The sequence below is a fragment of the Moschus berezovskii genome, chromosome X, assembly GCF_049115385.1.
Source record: "Moschus berezovskii isolate FMDL1 chromosome X, NW_MosBer_1.0, whole genome shotgun sequence".
Taxonomy (NCBI): Eukaryota; Metazoa; Chordata; class Mammalia; order Artiodactyla; family Moschidae; genus Moschus; species Moschus berezovskii.
Window position 1 is genome coordinate 35,348,097 of NC_142488.1, and position 20,312 is coordinate 35,368,408.

At 40.5% G+C, this 20,312-nt stretch overlaps 1 protein-coding gene across 1 annotated transcript in view; it reads right to left on the reverse strand.

Annotated features, from left to right (window-relative positions):
* PRRG1 (proline rich and Gla domain 1) overlaps positions 1 to 20,312 on the reverse strand; it is a 145,446-nt gene that overhangs the window by 45,695 nt on the left and 79,439 nt on the right. Inside the window, exon 3 of the mRNA XM_055437907.2 lies at positions 9,913 to 10,073. Within this exon, the coding sequence (XP_055293882.1) occupies positions 9,913 to 10,073 (161 nt within the window). The remainder of the gene's footprint in view (positions 1 to 9,912; positions 10,074 to 20,312) is intronic.

The following is a 20,312-nucleotide window of genomic DNA, read 5'->3' on the forward strand; positions in this document are numbered from 1 at the left end:
TTTGTCACGACCTTGACAGTTTTGAGGGGTCAGGGGTTTATCACAATTTGGATGTCTCTGGCAGTTTTCTCATGATTCCACTGGGGTTATGGGTTTTAGGGGGAAGATACCACAGAGGTGAAGTCCATTCTCATAACATGACCTGTTACTAATGATGCTAACCTTGATCACCCAGTCAAGGTAGTGGTTTGCCAGGTTTCTCCACTGTAAGGTATTTCCCCCCACTTTCCATACTCTGGTCTTTGGAAGCAGATCATTAAGTCCAAGCAACCCTCAAGAGAGGCAGAGAATCAGGCTCTACCTCTTGGAGAGGGGAGTATCTACACAAGTAGATTAGAATTCTTGTGTAATAAAGATTTATCCCTTCTTACCTATTTATTTATTTGTATCATTATGGACTCATGTGTTTATTATACGCTTTACGTTATAATCCAAAACTACATCACATATATTGTTATTCACGTTGTTCTGGCTTTGGCCACTGAGAGCTCCTTCAGGTTGCTCCTATGTCCCTTGGACATGTTCCCTTTTTACTCTGAGTACTTCCTTACTTTCTGCTGGGCTTCCCAAGTGGCTTAGTGGTAAAGACTCTGCCTGCCAATGCAGGAAACGCAAGAGATGCAGGTTCAACTCCTGGGTTGGGAAGATGCCCTGGAGTAGGTAATGGCAACCCACTTTAGTATTCTTGTCTGGAGAATTCCATGGACAAAGGAGCCTGGCAGGCTATAGCCCATGGGGTCGAAAAAGAGTCAGACACAGCACCAAAACAGCTTTCACTTCATCTTCCATTCTCTTGCTACAGCCCTAAAATTTGCCATACCCCCAGGGAATCCTGATTTCTCTTGCTGTGGAATTGTATGAAGGACCTAGATCTGGGCACTGAGGGGGACTGTGCAGTTTTGAGAAGCAACCAAGCAGATTCTTAGGCACGCTTAAGTTTGAGGGCAGCCATTTTGGAAAGTCAAGCACAAATAAACTAGAAATAATTTGTCAAGAAAAGCTCTGAAATAGCTCGTTTAAAGAATTACTACTATTTTCTTCATGTTAGTTCAAGATCAAAAGTTCCAAAATGCAAACACCCTGGGGGACCCACAGAGAGGAAAACAGAGAAGACAATAGTAGAGATCAAATACTGATTCTGAAATACAGTGGTTATAATTCAACACCTAAAAACTAGAATAAAATAGATTTATGGAAGGTTTTCTCTGTGCCAGGCACTGTGCCAAGCTAAGTGCACAGCCTCAAACCTAACGATTAAGGTGTAATTTCTGCTTTTGTAAACGTTCTGAACTTGAGGCTTAGAAAAGTGAAATGTTTGCCGAAACTAAACAGTCAGTAGGTGGCAGAGCTGAGACACCAAATCAGGTCCAGGTGCTCGCCCATGAAGAGGATTTCACTTGGCATTCTGTTAACTAGCGCAGAGGTAAGCTTTTCTGCAAAATTCAGACTTAAATGGAAGAAAGTAGGGAAAAACACTAGATCATTCAGGTATGACCTAAATCAAATCCCTTATGATTATACAGTGGAAGTGACAAATAGATTCAAGGGATTAGATCTGATAGAGTGCCTGAAGAACTATGGATGGAGGTTTGTGACATTGTACAGGAGGCAGTGATCAGGACCATCCCCAAGAAAAAGAAATGCAAAAAGGCAAAATGGTTGTCTGACAAGCCCTTACAAATAGCTGAGAAAAGAAGAGAAGCTAAAGGCAAAGGAGAGAAAGAAAGATATAAGCATCTGAATGCAGAGTTCCAAAGAATAGCAAGGAGAGACAAGAAAGCCTTCCTCAGTGATCAATGCAAAGAAATAGAGGAAAACAATAGAATGGGAAAGACTAGAGATCTCTCTAAAAAATTAAAGCTACCAACGGAACATTTCATGTATAGATGGGCACAATAAAGGACCTAACAGAAGCTGAAGATATTAAGAAGAGGTGGCAAGAATACACAGAAGAACTGTACAAAAAACATCTTAATGACTCAGATAACCACAATGGTGTAATTACTCACCTAGAACCAGACATCCTGGAATGCAAAGTCAAGTGGGCCTGAGGGAAACATCATTAGAAATAAAGCCAGTGGAGGTGATAGAATTCCAGCAGAGCTATTTCAAATCCTAAAAGGATGCTGTGAAAGTGCTGCACTCAGTCTGCCACCAAATTTGGAAAACTCAACAGTGCCCACAGGACTGGAAAAGGTCAGTTTTCATTCCAATTCCAAAGAAAGGTAATTACAAAGAATATTCAAGCTACCGCACAATTGCACTCATCTCACATGCTAGCAAAGCAATGCTCAAAATTCTCCAAGCTAGACTTCAACAGTACATAAACTGAGAACTTCCAGATGTTTAAGCTGGATTTAGAAAAGGGAGAGGAATCAGAGATCAAATTGCCAACATCCGTTGGATCATAGATAAAGCAAGAGAATTCCAGAAAAATGTGATTTTGCTTCATTGACTACGCTAAAGACTTTGTGTGAATCACAACAAAATGGAAAATTCTTAAAGAGATGGGAATATCAGACCACCTTACCTGCCTCCTGAGAAACCTGTATGCAGATCAAGAAGCAATAGTTAGAACCAGACACAGAACAACAGACGGGTTCAAAATTGGGAAAGGACTACGTCAAAGCTGTACATTGTCACCTTGCTTATTTAACTTATACGCAGAGTACATCATGCGAAATGCAGGGCTGGACGAGGCACAAGCTGGAATCAAGATTACCAGAAGTATCAGTAATCTCAGATATGCAGATGGCAGCACACTTACAGCAGAAAGCGAAGAGGAACTAAAGAGCCTCTTGGTGAAAGTGAAAGAAGAGAGTAAAAAAGCTGACTTGAAACTCAGCATTGAATAAAACGAAGATCATGGCATCCGGTCCCATCACTTCAAGGCAAATAGATGGGGAAACAATGGAGACAGTGACAGACTTTATTTTTCTGGGCTCCAAAATCACTGCAGATGGTGATGCAGCCATGCAGTTAAAAGATCCTTGCTCCTTGGAAGAGAAGCTATGACAAACCTAGACAGTGTATTAAAAAGCAGAGACATTACTTTGCCAACAAAGGTCCGTCTACTCAAAGCTACGGTTTTTCCAGTAGTCATGTATGGATGTGAAAGTCGGACTAAAAGAAAGCTGAGCACCGAGGAATTGATGCGTCTGAACTGTGTGGTATTGGAGAAGACTCTTGAGAGTCCCTTGGACTGCAAGGAGATCTAACCAGTTCATCCTAAAGGAGATCAGTCCTGAATATTCATTTGGAAGGAATGATGCTGAAGCTGAAGCTCCAATACTTTGGCCAGCTGATGTGAGGAACTAACTCATTGGAAAAGACCCTAATGCTGGGAAAGATTGAAGGAGAAGGAGACGACAGAGGATGAGATGGTTGGATGGCATCACTGACTTATGGACATGAGTTTGAGCAAGCTCCAGGAGACGGTAAAGGAAAGGGAAGCCTGGTGTGCTGCTGTCCATGGGGTTGCAAAGAGTTGGACACGACTGAATGACTGAACTGAACTGAGCTTTTTTGAATATGCAGCCTGCCTTTCCTTATCTCAAAGCCAGAAGGGAGGGTCAGCACGTTCACTGCTGAATGTCCTGTGTCTGTTATGTAGCAGGCACTCAGCAGATAACATCTGAATAAATCGGCACAAATTTCTACATTGGCGAAAATGAGGACCATGAAGCATAACACATTTACTTCTACTGTATCTCACAACTAGACTTATATTCCCAATTAGGTAAAAAAATCAATGACAACAACAAAAATTTCTACTGAAATCATACTTTTAAACTTCACGAAGTTCAGATTTGGGGATAAGGAAAATAATCATGTGTAAACTGGTCTGAGTGCAAGATTTTAGTAAACAGAAAGGTAGTCAATTAACTTACAGGCGGTTTCTCAGGTGGCTCAGTGGTAAAGAATCTGTTTGTCAATGCATGAGACGCAAGAGATGCAGGTTTGATCCCTGGGTCGGGAAGGTCCCCTGGAGGAGGAAATGGGAACCTATTCCAGTATTCCTGCCTGGAACATTCCATGGACAGAGGAGTCTGGTGGGCTACAGTCCATGGGGTCACAAAGAGTCAGACACGACTGCTTACACACACATGTAGTCTAAGACTAGAAAGCAAATGCCAAAAGTCATCAGATCACTACTTCCTATGAATTAAATGGACTTCATAATACACCAATACATTCGTTCATTCCTTCATCAAGTATTTCTTTAAGGCCTAGCATGTGCGGGCACTGTTTCATATGCTAAAGACCATAGCTATGAACAAAACAGAAGAGAAACGCTGCTGTCAGAGCTAATAGTTAACAAATGCCATGAATACACGTCAGATGCTGATAAGTGCTGGGACGAAAAACAGTGCTCACAAGGGGCAAGAGCTTGCAACTTTCAGTGGGATACTTCCTCCCTGAGAATGTGACCTTGATGGAGAGTGATGACAGAGCTCAGAAACATCCACCTGGAAGAGGAAAGAGCAAGCGCCAAAGCCCTGAGGCCGGACTTGTGCTACGTGTGTGTACGGAGCCACAAGGAAGCCACAGGAAAGTGAACTATGAGTGATGTGTCACAGGAGACACGATACAGAAGTGCCTGCAGCCAGGTATGGAGTGGACAGAGACGAGGACTTGTGGTGCAGTGCCCTGTGGGTGATTCTGAACCCTTGGACGTTTATCAAGGAAGACAGGAAGCCATTACAGAGAAGACACTTGGAAGGATCACTCTAGCCTGCTATTTTGAGAACGACCAATGACGAGGTGGCTAAGAAATCATATGAATGAGAGAGCGATGGTGGCTTCGACGTAAAGTGGTACCAGGAAGACAGGCTGAGAGGTGGTTCTATTCTGAATATATTTTCACGTTAGAACCAGCACTCTTGGCAGATGGAGTGTGGATATGAAAAAGAAGAGTCAGGGGTGACAACAAGGTTTGGGGCTTAGCAAAGAGATGGACGATGTATGTCTACCACATACCGAGATTAGAGTGGGATCGATCCTTGGTGGCTCAGCAGTAAAAAATCTGCCTGTCAATGCAGGAGACATAAGAGACATGGGTTCGATCCCAGTGTGGGGAAGAGCCCCTGGAGAAGTAAATGGCAACCCACTCCAATATGCTTGCCTAGAAAATCCCATGGACAGAAGAGCCTAGTGGGCTATACAGTCCATGGTCACAAAGAGTCAGACACAACTGAGCAACTAAACAACAAACAACTGAGATCAGAAAGACTGTGGCAATTCCAAGAGGAGATATTGAATAGGCAGTCAGTCACCTGGGTCTTCATTTCAAGGTGACTCTCCAGGACTCCAGGATATAAATTTGGGAGTCATTAACATTTCAAGCCACAAACTAGGAAACGCTCACCAGGGGTGTGAGTACAGACAAGGCAAAGTTTCTCAAAGTTTGTGAGTACAGACAAGGCAAAAATGAGGTTATTGCTGGAGGGAGATAAGAAGGTGAGAGAGAGTTGTGGGTTTTTTTTTTTCCTAAAAGGTGGGTAGGCTAATGAGAATGATTCTATAGAGAGGGAAAAGGTGATGCTGGAGAGCACAAAGCAATTGCTGAAAGAGTTTCTTTGATTTGCTTTTGAATATTGCTGAAATGCAGCATCCTGTCTCTGAGGGTAGGAAAGGATACAGAGAAGCACCGACATGCATTAAGGGCCAGAGAGGGAAGCCATAAAGACATCATCATTCACCTTGAAGGAAACAAAAGAGGCCATTGGTAAGGTAGTACAATCGACAATTAACAGATAAAAATCAATAGCCTACAAAACACATATCTAACCACAGATTTGTGTCCAGAATATATATAAAACTCAGAAAACTCAAAAATACAAGAAAATCTGATCAGAAGGTAACCAAAAGATAGGAAGAAAGATTTCACAGAAGAGAATATATAAATGGAAAATAAGCATATGAAAAGATGTTCTTATGGCCATTAAGGAAATGGAAATTAAAACCACAATGTATCACTACACACCTATCACAATGACTAAAAGCAAAAAATAGTGATGACACCAAGTGCTGGCGAGAGAAACAATTACTCAAACAGTGCTCTGGTGGGAATTTAAAATACTCATTTATACAATGACAAATTAATCTGTCAGTAGCCTACAGAACTATACATATACTTACCATACAACAATTATATCCCTGGGAAGGAGGAATTACAATGGGGCAAGAAGAACCTTTTGGGAGTGATGACTCTGTTTACTATCTTCAGTGTGGTTTCATAGGTGTATGCATATGCTAAAACTTACCAAGTTGTACAGTTTATATATGTGCGGTTAACTGTATGTAACTCAATAAGCTTTAAAAAACATCAATAGCTCACACATTCACAAATAATAACCAGTTAGAATATATCATGGAAAAGAACAACCCATTTACAATAGCAACAAAGAAACAGGAACCAGCCTAAGGAATGGGCAAAACTTGTATGATGAAAATAATAAAACATTTCTGAAAACAGTAAAACTTTCCTTACGTCAACAAACAGAAATCTCTTCCTGAGAGGGTGATTTAATACCTTAAAGATGTTAGTTCTCCTTAAGTTAATTTACAAACCGAAAGAAATCCAAATAAAAATACTGACAAATGACTTTTTTCTGTGCTAGACACATTAATACTAAAATTTATATGGAAAAATAGGCATATGAGAACAAAACACTGAAAAAGAGCTTATAAAGGAAACTAGCTGTAATTTATATTAAATATGCTAAAAAACTTCTATAATTAAAACAGTGCGGAACTGGCATTTAAGTAGAATGATGGACCAGTGGACTAGAATATGAACAATCCTGAAATTCACTAAGTACACATGGAAATTGGGTATATGGTAAAAGGTAACTAAAATCACTGGGGCAAAGAAGGATTTCGTAACAAATTGTGTTTGGACAACTGGATAGCTACGTGAAAAAACAATCAGATCCATAACTCACACCACATCCAAGAATAAACTAAGTGAATCAGAGGACTAAATGTAAAAATTCAAATATATTAGAAGAAATTGTGTGAATTCCTCTATAACCAGGGACTAAGAGGAAGGCTTTCTAGTATGATTTAAAATCTAGATTGAATAAACTACTTGTTTAACGTATAGCTACAATGAAAATGAAATTTCAACTGCATAAGTAAAACCCATAAGCAAAGTCAAAATATAAATGACAATTGCAAGCACATATTTGAAATGTATCATCAATAAAGGCTAGTATCTCTAATATATTTTCTAAAAATTCGGGGTTGGGGGACGTGCGAAGGACCATAAATCTGACAGGGAAAAAATGAACAAAAGGCCAAGACAACGCACAAAATAGATATAATAATGGCCCATAAATACATGGCAAAATACACAACTTCATTCATAAGAGAAATGCAAATTGAAACACAACCAAGATACCCATGTCACACCCTGCTAATCAGACTGTGAGGGAATAGTCACTCTCAAATATCTGGGGGGAATGTAAAACAGTACGAGCTTTCTGGCAAATTCTAACAAACTACACACATCAACCCTTGATAAGCAATCCAATCCTAAGAATTTACACTGAAGATGTACTTCCTATCGTGCAAAATGATTTACTATGGTGTTATCTGTAATTGTAAAAATAGTGGAAACTACTTAATGCCAAAATACAATAGATCGGCTAAAAAAATGGTGATACATCCTTACAAGGATATACTGTCCAGATTTTTTTTAATTTTAGGGTAAGCTCTGTGAATACATACAGAATGACTTTCAGAAGTGAGAGATGGATGAACATAAATGTTTTTCCCTCCCTATTATGATATGGGCATTAAAATTATGAAGCCACTGTATGTGTGCTGTAGAACTGGGCAAATGAGTTAATATACTGGTGTTACTGACAGTCAGGCTTCTCACTGTGGAAGAACATCTATGAAGAATATTTACATTTCACATACAAATATAGAATGGGGAAAACAAAAACCCTGAGGGGTGTTGGAACTGGAGATTAGCAGGATGAATATGCAGGTCCCTAATACACACAGACACGTGCGTGTGCATACACACACACATTTATATGCATATACATGTATCATTTTTTTCCCTCGCTCTGCTGTTGGAACATCCAGAAACAATGATACTCTGACAGCAATGAAAACACTCTAGCTCCCAGATCTTGGTTTCTAAATATTATTCCTAACTAAAAGTAAGCAAGGCTCCTCAGAGAAACAACCAATGACAAGCCCGGGGCAGGGAAAGTACAACAGTATCCTGGAGCACCTTGCTGGGCCAAAAAGTTAAAAAAAAAAAAAGTGATAAGGACATGTCAAAGAGACAGAGAAGCTGGTTTGAAGAAATTTCCATTAGCCAAATTTAAAATAGTTTGATCAAAACACTGACAGTAATGGATTATAACTCACAGAATAAAATGATCTATGAAAGATAGATAGATCAAGAGAAAATTTTTGCCCATAGTGGACTGCCAGCTAACAAATGTACACAGAATGATGGAGTCAGAAACTCACCATTTAACATTATGTTAAACTAGAATTTAATTGATTCAGTCAAGAACTATCAATAGCAGACATTAAAACTAGTGGGTAGATGTCTGGTGGAGAACAGAATATTTTTACGTAGTGTCAAAGTATCTTCCCACTAAAGTTCTTACCTTTCCTTTAAAGGAACAAGATAGAGCAGGATGAAAAGGCACTAGCTTTATGAAAACCACAGTGGAGTATCTAAAATTTGTACTTTTTTGGAAAAACACAATATCAAAACCTAATTTTTAAGTACATGAGCCAGGTTTTATCAGAAACTCCATGCTACAAAATACTATTTATACTCTAATCCTATTATTATCAAAATTATCTATGTACAATGAATAGGCTAGAATGATAAATACCAAAATCATGAAACTGATAGCACTAAAAATTCAAGTGATTTTATTAATTTTTTTATGTTTTACCATATTTTCAATGTCTATACAATGAACATGTATTACTTTTATAAGAAGAAAAAGTGTGGGAAGAAAAAAACCCATAAGTAGTAAGCAGATACAACAGAAAAAAGCTGGAAAGAAATTGAAAAGCCAAGAGTGTTTTGTGATTGCATGATGGCATGATAAATGATGTATTCTTTTCCCTGTTTTTACCTGTGGGACTTCAGAGTTAAAAACCCTGACGCTCACAACTGATCACTTTACACACTGATTTTGCCTTTGCTGTGCACACCGAAATCTAGCAACACTGCCTCTCTGATCATCTGTCCTTGAACTCCTTCCTCTTACCCCCTGGATCCTTCCTTACCTAACAAGAAACCACATCATCTTTAAAAATTCTGCATCCACTGCTCCTGAGATTATCTGATGTCCCCTGAGCACATCCAACATCACTTGTTTCTCAAGCAGTGTTATTTTCACAGCAGCGTACAGGAGTGGATCTTTATACAATAGCTACCTCTCTGAAACATCATTTTCTACTGTAAAGCAGTTCCAAAGAAAGTATACCGTTGTCAGAGTGGGGAGGGGAGTTCTGATATGTCTTTTCTCTGGTAGAAGTAAAATGTTTTAAAACAGCATCACTATCTATCAGCTTTCTCTGTACTTTCTCTGTGATCAAGCACAGTAGGATCATGATGGTATCTGCAACTTTCCTGAACAAAGCCTTGGGTAAAACATGCTTACTTACCCCTTGCACGGATGATCAAACTCAGCTCAGCAGGGTCCTATGGAAATGGAGCCCTCAAACACAGACAGCATACAGGAAAGTGTACTGAGGCCTCTGACCCACACCGTGTTCTTAGAGGCCACATTTAGAGTTAGCTCTTGGAGAGGTTAGTTTTTAACTGACAGCAACGCACACATTTGGGAATGCAGGCTTTAAATATACATCACAAAGGTAGGCAAATCTGTGAACATTTTAAAAGACTGCCAATATACTCACAGTTTTTTCGTTATTTTCAAAAGCTTCTCTTGCCTCTTCAAATGTACAGACTTCTTCTTTGCACTCACGCTCAATGTTGCCCTGTCTTATTTCTTCAAAGAGTCCATTCGCTCTTGGGTAGCGTTTTAATACTGAATTGGCTTTTTCTCCGGTGAGGAAAACTACAAAGAAATATAATAACAAGCATAAAATTGTAATTAAAAATACATGTGGAAAGTTACTGTACAACATGAAGTCTGCTACACGCTCTTTAGAGAACATAGCCAACACCCTCAACCTCTTTCTATAGGTCAGCAAGGAAGTAACACTCAGCTCTCAACCACCCCATCTGCTGTCTTCCTCATCATGTGTGTCCTTTCAGTGGCAATTGCCCTGGGCAGGGACAATGACATGACGAACTATCCTATATCCAGACTTTAGCACATTCCTGCCAACCATGGGTGTTTAAATTTAGCAATAATGAAACCAGTACACACATGCACTCATTACTGTAAGAGGATGCCCCAGGCATTCTGTTGGTGGATAGCAGCAATGAAATAAAAATCCAGTCTGTGGACTATCAGTCTGTTCAGTTCAGTTCAGTCGCTCAGTCGTGTCCGACTCTCTGCGACCCCATGAATCACAGCACGCCAGGCCTCCCTGTCCATCACCAACTCCCGGAGTTCACTCAAACTCACCTCCATCGAGTCGGTGATGCCATCCAGCCATCTCATTCTCTGTTGTCCCCTTCTCCTCCTGCCCCCAATACCTCCCAGCATCAGAGTCTTTTCCAGTGAGTCAACTCTTCGCATGAGGTGGCCAAAGTATTGCAGTTTCAGCTTTAGCATCAGTCCGTCCAATGAACACCCAGGACTGATCCCCTTTAGAATGGACTGGTTGGATTTCCTTGCAGCCCAAGGGACTCTCAAGAGTCTTCTTCAACGCCATAGTTCAAAAGCATCAATTCTTCGGCGATCAGCTTTCTTCACAGTCCAACTCTCACATCCATACATGACCACGGGAAAAACGACAGCCTTGACTAGATGGACCTTGGTTGGCAAAGTAATGTCTCTGCTTTTTAATATGCTATCTAGGTTGGTCATAACTTTCCTTCCAAGGAGTAAGCGTCTTTTAATTTCATGGCTGCAATTGGCATCCTCAGTGATTTTGGAGCCCAAAAAAATAAAGTCTGACACTGTTTCCACTATTTCCCCATCTATTTCCCATGAAGTGATGGGACCAGATGCCATGATCTTTGTTTTCTGAATGTTGAGCTTCAAGCCAACCTTTTCACTCTCCTCTTTCACTTTCATCAAGAGGCTTTTGAGTTCCTCTTCACTTTCTGCCGTAAGGGTGGTGTCATCTGCACATCTGAGGTTATTGATCTTTCTCCCGGCAATCTTGATTCCAGCTTGTGCTTCGTCCAGCCCAGCGTTCCTCATGATGTACTCTGCATATAAGTTAAATAAGCAGGGTGACAATATACAGCCTTGACGTACTCCTTTTCCTATTTGGAACCAGTCTGTTGTTCCATGTCCAGGTCTAATTGTGGCTTCCTGACCTGCATACAGGTTTCTCAAGAGGCAGGTCAGGTGGTCTGGTAGTCCCATCTCTTTCAGAATTTTCCAGTTTGTTGTGATACACACAGTCAAAGGCTTTGGCATAGTCAATGAAGCAGAAATAGATGTTCTTCTGGAACTCTCTTGCTTTTTCCATGATCCAGCGGATGTTGGCAATTTGATCTCTGGTTCCTCTGCCTTTTCTAAAACCAGCTTGAACATCTGGAAGTTCACAGTTCACATATTGCTGAAGCCTGGCTTGGAGAATTTTGAGCATTACTTTGCTAGCATATGAGATGAGTGCAATTGTGCGATAGTTTGAGCATTCTTTGGCATTGCCTTTCTTTGGGACTAGAATGAAGACTGACCTTTTCCAGTCCTGTGGCCACTGCTGTGTTTTCCAAATTTGCTGGCATATTGAGTGCAGCACTTTCACAGCATCATCTTTCAGGATTTGAAATAGCTTAACTGGAATTCCATCACCTCCACTAGCTTTGTTCGTAGTGATGCTCTCTAAGGCCCACTTGACTTCACATTCCAAGATGTCTGGCTCTAGGTCAGTGATCACATCATCGTGATTATCTTGGTTGTGAAGATCTTTTCTATACAGTTCTTCTGTGTATTCTTGCCACCTCTTCTTAATATCTTCTGCTTCTGTTAGGTCTATACCATTTCTGTCCTTTATCGAGCCCATCTTTGCCTGAATTATTCTCTTGGTATCTCTAATTTTCTTGAATAGATCTCTTGTCTTTCCTATTCTGTTCTTTTCCTCTATTTCTTTGCATTGATCACTGAGGAAGGCTTTCTTATCTCTCTCTGCTATCCTTTGGAACTCTGCATTCAGATGCTTATATCTTTCCTTTTCTCCTTTGCTTTTCACTTCTCTTCTTTTCACAGCTATTTATAAGGCCTCCTCAGACAGCCATTTTGCTTTTTTGCATTTCTTTTCCATGGGGATGGTCTTGGTCCCTGTCTCTTGTACAATGTCACAAACCTCCGTCCATAGTTCATCAGGCACTCAAACCCAAAGCACCTTTACTCATGTGAAAGGAAGAGGTGACAAAATACTATCAAGAAATTAAGATACATTTGGACATAATTCATTCCAAAGGATATTAATAGTCATTTTGTTCTAAATGCACTTAGCTTGAATATATTTTGACACTTTAATATATTTAACCCCATTTTGATATCCTTTAGAAAAAGAAAATTTATCTGACTTGTAGAGGCATTTCATATAAACATTCAAAATGCACATTTATGATACCCAGTAAAATAGGGTAATGGTTATAATGCACACTTGTGGGAAATAATTTTTATGTACAGATTCATTTTAAACCATACTTCAATTACATTTGTCTAAAACGGTCATGCTTGTTTGAAGAGATAAATAGAATGCTACCAGAATTTAATCTTCTGCTAATCCCAGGGACGGGGGAGCCTGGTGGGCTTCCGTCTATGGGGTCACACAGAGTCGGACACGACTGAAGTGACTTAGCAGCAGCAGCAGCAGTGCAAATAAATTAGAAAATACCCTAATCTTAAAGACCTCTGACATGTGATAAGGTACATAATAGATCCTTCAGAACATTAAGAAAGAAAAAAGGTCACATTTTTGGGAGGGGGAAACATTTTGAAGTTAAATGAAAATAAGTAAATATTCATTTAAAAATGGCAACAACAGGAATGAATTTAAGGTTTACCTCAATTTTAGAAATGTGTATTTGACTTTATAGAGGATATGGATTCATTACTTAGGATTCTTTGATATATCCAAATTGATACGAGTTAGATGGGTACACTGAAAACTACGGTACGTCTTCCTTCTGTGCCTCAGAAGGGTTAAGTAGCAATTAAAATGGATCACAAAGTCATAAAAAAACATTAGAAGAAATCCTAGAACATAAAAGGGTGCTGCTGAGTTGTAGAGTATAGTAGAATTTTCTGCCAGTGCTTTACACAGTTTAGCTGCATGAGCATCTCTTGTTGGACTTACTATCACACATCCTGCTGGGCCTACCTCCCAGAGTCTCTGCACAGGGCTGGGGCAGAGTCAAGAAGCTGCATTTCAAGTAAGAGCCCAGGTCACGCTGGTGCCACTGGGCCCACTCCCACAGTTTAAAAATCACTACTCAAATGGGAGCTCCTTAGAAAACTAGTTCTGAGGACGGTGTTTATGGAATGCTGGGATTAACAAATTTAAAAAGATCTTTTACTGTATGACTTTTTAGGACTCTTACTATGTATTTAATATATATTTGAAATCTCCAGAAAACAAACACAACACACGCATATGTCACATTTATTTGACTATGGAGCCCTTTTCCAAGGGTCATTTCACTGAATTAACAACTTCCTAGTCACTGGTCTTACCTATGGCAATGACAAACAATTCTCTTTCATATAATAGGCCAAGTAATACATGAAGACGATAACTGACTTCCCTTGTGGCTTCTCTTTTCTAGGATAAACATTTCTCGTTCCTTCATCTGTTGGTCATATATCAGAAAAATACATAGGAGTCCCTGTACCATCTTTATCACATTAAATGCTATATTCTATACTGAGTGTGGTCTGACAAGTACAAAACTAATCATGGCTATCAGCTTCCTTGTTTTTAAACACACTAGACATGTCAATTGTGCTTCCCTGGTAGCTCAGCTGGTAAAGAATCTGCCTGCAATGCAGAAGACCACGATTTGATTCCTGGGTTGGGAAGATCCTCCAGAGAAGGGATAGGCTGCCCACTCCAGTATTCTTGGGCTTCCCTGGTGGCTCAGCTGGTAAAGAATCCACCCGCAATGCGGGAGACCTGGGTTCGATCCCTGGGTTAGGAAGATCCCCTGGAGAAGGGAAAGGCTACCCACTCCAATATTCTGGCCTGGAGAATTCCATGGACTGTATAGTCCATGGGGTCGCAAAGAGTCAGACATGACTGAGCAACTTTCAGATATGTCAATGAAGTCTAAGGCTTCCTTCGCTTTTGGTGACAGTTCTCTTTTTTTCCTTTTTTCTTTTTTAAAGTGCGGGGTCCACTGCTCCGCGGCCCACACCCTGAATAGGTGAGGCAGGCTGCCACTTGACCACTGCACCCGGCGCCCCCACCCGCCCGCCGGCTAGAGGGGCCCCCAGACCCAGGCAAGGGGGCGGGGCCTGGTGACAGTTTTCTTGAAAATAAACACATCAATAATACTGTATTTTAAGCTTTTAAGAGGGAAAAACCCCTAAATTCTCCTAAAGGAAAATCTTACATGCTGTCTACATTGAAAAATGTGTCAAGGAAAGCAGCTGACTCCTAAAATCAGAATGCAGGCTAATTCAGAAGATCACACAACTATAAGGTAATGTACAGCAGGACACAGACCTTCTAATTCCAGTCTAACCAAATTACCAAGAGCATTCTACAAACACCTCCTGTGTATTTCTTGTACTGGGAGGCAATGTCATATAATACTGAGACCTTTAGATGCAATAACCTGGCAAGTAGGTTTTTATCTCACTTGCCAAATGTGGTCAATTAGAAGTTATCACTTGGTTATCATCTATGTTCATCAGTGATATTGGCCCGTAGTTTTCTTTTTTTGTGGCATCTTTGTCAGGTTTTGGTATTAGGGTGATGGGGGAACACATGTACACCCGGGGTGGATTCATGTCAATGTATGGCAAAACCAATACAATATTGTAAAATAATTAGCCTCCAATTAAAATAAATCTATCTATACATATAAATTTTTTAAAAAGTTATCACTTGGAATAAGAATCTGACCAGTAGGAAAGATACTGTTACAGATTAATTATGTCCTGGGAAAGACTGAAGGCAAAAAGGAGAAGGGGTGACAGAGGATGAGATGGCTGAATGGCATCACTGGCTCAATGGACAGGAGTCTGAGCAACTCCAGGAGATAGCGGAGGACAGGGAAGTCTGGCACGCTGCAATCCATGGGGTCGCAAAGAGTTGGACACAACTTAGCGACTGAACAACAACAACACATCTGCCATACATTAGGGAACAGGAAATTGTGGCAGAGTATTCGCCAATCCTAATCAAAGTAATTTAGAAATCTAATGGGTGATATCAGAATTGGTATCCTTTCAATGTGAAAACAAAATAAGGGAAAGGTGGCATCCTGGACCTATAGGGTAAGATCAGACTATTTCTTCCTAAAACGCTGGGCAATCTCCATGATGCAGGGGCTTGTGTTCGGACTTAATGTTTGAAACTAAAGTTGATTGCTTTCCTCTACCTCCTTCTCATCAAAATATGTGAGGTACCCCAAAGCTGTCCAGAATTGTGTGTATGCCTTCATCAGAGATGACACGATATGACAAGTATACAGACTGTAAATCTACTCTGAGAACACAACACTGAGATGGTATTCAAACATGTTCTTTTCTCATTAAAGTACATAAAGAAAAACCTAAGCTGTTTTCTTTTGATTCAGTTAGGGAACATCCTCACTAAGGAAAATATTTCAACTCTAAGACTGATATACCACCATAAAATAAATATATTAATTTAAAAACATAGCTACTTTTTCTTAATTTCAAAATGAATAGCTCTCAGCCATGCTTTCTCTTGAAAAGAAAACAATAAAAATAAGTGAAATAAGATGACTTCTCAAGTAACTCCCCAAATTACTCCCTTAAACCAAAATACGTAGTCATATTGCATATTTTTTAACACTGCAGGATACCAAAACTGATATTTTAATGTCAAAAATATTTATCTAGGTAAAATCATGTCCATATATTTTCTGAAAAACAGCAGATGGCAGGGCCTAAAAGTTAACAGCTCATGTGGAAAATCTCTACTCCACTTATCTAATCAGTTCTCTCATCTTGGGTCTGAATTTACTCAAAGAGCCATTATTTAAAGTGGCAAATGTTTACATTTTTCTTTTAAGTGAGCAAAATTTTTTCTTTAGGACGTATTTACTGAACATAGACTATGTACAATGAGATCATGACAAGTCACAAAGATCAATAGGAAATGGCCTTTGCCCTCAAGGTTTTTTGGTGCAGATAATGAAGATAAGAGATACAAACAGCTCTAATGGAAGATGAACCAGATATATGCTTTTTGAGGTCGGCAGGCAGGCATATTTCTACTGGGTAGGTGTGTTGGCGGATGGGAGAGAGGCCTGGAGAAGGACAAGTGAAAAGTGTATTAGGGCTGGCCTTTTAGGGACATGCAAAGATGGTGAGGAAAGACACCCTACAAAAACAAAAAAGTGAGTGAGGGCCTAGAATCAAATAAACCTAGGGCCATAAATGAGGAATAAGGAGCTTGCCAGTAGGGCTGGAGTTCACCATTCAAAAAAGGAAGAGAGGGAAATGAAACTTGAAATGGCTTGATAGCCATGTCATGAGGCACTGAATGTTAGCCTAAAATATTTAAACTATTTGATAGCATTCAAAATTCTAGACCAATACTTCACAGAGAAAAACCTAGAAAAATGTATATGTACAAGAGATTTAGGGGTAGGATGAGGAGAAAATGGAGGGATAAAGGCCAGGAAAAACGTTACTTACATTAGACCAGGTTAAGAAATGATAAGATCATGCTTTAGAATGGTGCCAAACGGAAGGGAAAGAAAGGGACAGATGTGAAATGGGTGATGCCTTTGGCCACTATACCTAACATGTACCCTATTCCTCAGTCAAACCAAATCTTGTCATTCTCCATACAGGCTTTTTCATGCCTCCATAACTCTATACCTAATATTTCCCCTGCCAGGCAAACTCCTATTCTATTCAAATGTGAAGTGAAAGTGTTAGTCACTCAGTTGTGTCCAACTCTTTGCAACCCCATGGACTGTAGCCCACCAGGCTCCTCTCTCTATGGGATTCTCCAGGCAAGAATACTGGAGTGGGTAGCCTTTCCTTTCTCCAGGGGATCTTCCCGACCAATAGTCGGACACAACTGAGTGACTAAAACACACTATTCAGCTGTAACATCCTCTAAAAATGCTCCCCAGATTCTACTTTCCACTTCATTAGACACAGCTGCTATAGACTCTCAGTATTTAGGTAGAATTCAATTATAGCAATTAAATAAACTAAATTGTAATTTAATTAGAAGTTTTAGTATGCCTATCTGATTCCCTCTCAAGACTTGAGGATGGGTCCCACATATTATTAATATTTTGATCCAACCTCTGTCTTTCATACAGAAGAACTGTACAAAAAAGATCTTCACCATGAAGATAATCACGATGGTGTGATCACTCACCTGGACCCAGACATCTAGGAATGTGAAGTCAAGTGGGCCTTAGAAAGCATCACTACGAACAAAGCTAATGGAGGTGATGGAATTCCAATTGAGCTATTTCAAATCCTGAAAGATGATGCTGTGAAAGTGCTGCACTCAATATGCCAGCAAATTTGGAAAACTCAGCAATGGCCACAGGACTGGAAAAGGTCAGTCTTCATTCCAATCCAAAGAAAGGCAATGCCAAAGAATGCTCAAACTACAGCACAATTGCACTCATCTCACATGCTAGTAAAGTCATGCTCAAAATTCTCCAAGCCAGGCTTCAGCAATATGTGAACCGTGAACTTCAGATGTTCAAGCAGGTTTTAGAAAAGGCAGAGGCACCAGAGATCAAATTGCCAACATCCACTGGATCATGGAGAAAGCAAGAGAGTTCCAGAAAAACATCTATTTCTGCTTCATTGACTATGCCAAAGCCTTTGACTGTGTGGATCACAATAAACTGTGGAAAATTCTTCAAGAGATGGGAATACCAGACCACCTGACCTGCCTCTGGAGAAACCTGTATGCAGGTCAGGAAGCAACAGTCAAAACTGTATATGGAACAACAGACTGGTTCCAAATAGGAAAAGGAGTACGTCAAGGTTGTATATTGTCACCCTGCTTATTTAACTTATATGCAGAGTCCATCATGAGGAACGCTGGGCTGGAAGAAGCACAAGCTGGAATCAAGATTGCCGGGAGAAATATCAATAACCTCAGATATGCAGATGACACCACCCTTCTGGCAGAAAGTGAAGAGGAACTCAAAAGCCTCTTGATGAAAGTGAAAGAGGAGAGTGAAAAGGTTGGCTTGAATCTCAACATTCAGAAAACAAAGATCATGGCATCTGGTCCCATCACTTCATGGGAAATAGATGGGGAAACAGTGGAAACAGTGTCAGACTTTATTTTTTCGGGCTCCAAAATCACTGCAGATGCTGATTGCAGCCATGAAATTAAAAGACGCTTACTCCTTGGAAGGAAAGTTATGACCAACCTAGATAGCATATTAAAAAGCAGAGACATTACTTTGTCATCCAAGGTCCGTCTAGTCAAGGCAATGGTTTTTCCCGTGGTCATGTATGGATGTGAGAGTTGGACTGTGAAGAAAGCTGATCGCCGAGGAATTGATGCTTTTGAACTGTGGTGCTGGAGAAGACTCTTGAGAGTTCCTTGGACTGCGAGGAGAGCCAACCAGTCCATTCTAGAGGAGATCAATCCTGGGTGTTCATTGGAAGGACTGATGCTAAAGCTGAAACTCCAATACTTTGGCCACCTCATGCGACGAGTTGACTCACTGGAAAAGAGTCTGATGCTGGGAGGGACTGGGGGCAGGAGGAGACGGGGACGGCAGAGAATGAGATGGCTGGATGGCATCACCGACTCTGTGGACATGAGTTTGAGTGAAGTCCGGGAGTTGGTGATGGACAGGGAGGCCTGGCGTGCTGTGATTCATGGGGTCGCAAAGATTCGGACACGACTGAGCGACTGAACTGAACTGAACTGAGTAAAGATTTTGGTATAGAACAGGATTCAATAATGGGGGAATAAAGGAAAACGCGGAACAGGAGAAACTTGAAATCTGAATGACTAGAAACTGGGAAACCATGGGCCATGCCTCTGATTATGAAGCAGCATCGCAAAGTTAATATATGATTGTGAAACCAACACATTTATAGCAAAGTTTCTAGTTAGCTGGCACTTGAATGCCCTTTTCGCAAAAGCAAGCACCTTTTGAAATTTGTACAACAATTTGGACTCTGCTTGGAGCATATGTTTTGTTGCTGTTCTGAAAGAAACACTGATTTGCCCCAATAGTTATGTAGCAGGAGAGCAGCTGGACACCTACTGATGTGGGAAGAGGGCAGAGCCAGTTTCTGGCAAGGAATGAGCAGCTTGGCTGCAGCGAATTCAACACAGATGTGTGGGATAGTCTACATTTGGGGAGAAATTCATTGATATGTCATGTCGGCTGGATACTACACAAACTATGAGCTGAAGGTCATTCAGTTTCATTATTAGGTAGTTCTACACAGAAGGTGTATTTTGGCTGAGATTAAAAAAAAAAACAGGTGCTATGTCTGACAAGTGAGAATGTTTGAGAAGTTTTGTGATCCTCAAAAGGTACACACATCCAATTAGTAAGTAACAGCATGGCTATTTAAGAGAAATATCAAAACAAAGTAGGAGTTTTTCGGTTTCCTAATGCACATAAGTTCAGTTCAGTCACTCAGTCATGCCCGACTCTGTGACCCCATGGACTGCAGCACGCCAAGCCTCCCTGTCCATCACCTACTCCTGGAGATTACTCAAACTCATGTCCATTGAGTCGGTGATGCCATCCAGCCATCTCATTCTCTGTCGTCCCCTTCTCCTCTCACCCTCAATCTTTCCCAGCATCAGGATCTTTTCCAATGATTCATTTCTTCACATCATGTGGCCAAAGTATTGGAGTTTCAGCTTCAGCATCAGTCCTTCCAATGAAGACTCAGGACTGATTTCCTTTAGGATGGACTGGTTGGATCTCCTTGCAGTCCAAGGGATTCTCAAGAGTCTTCTCCAATACCACAGTTCTAAAGCATCAATTCTTTGGCACTCACCTTTCT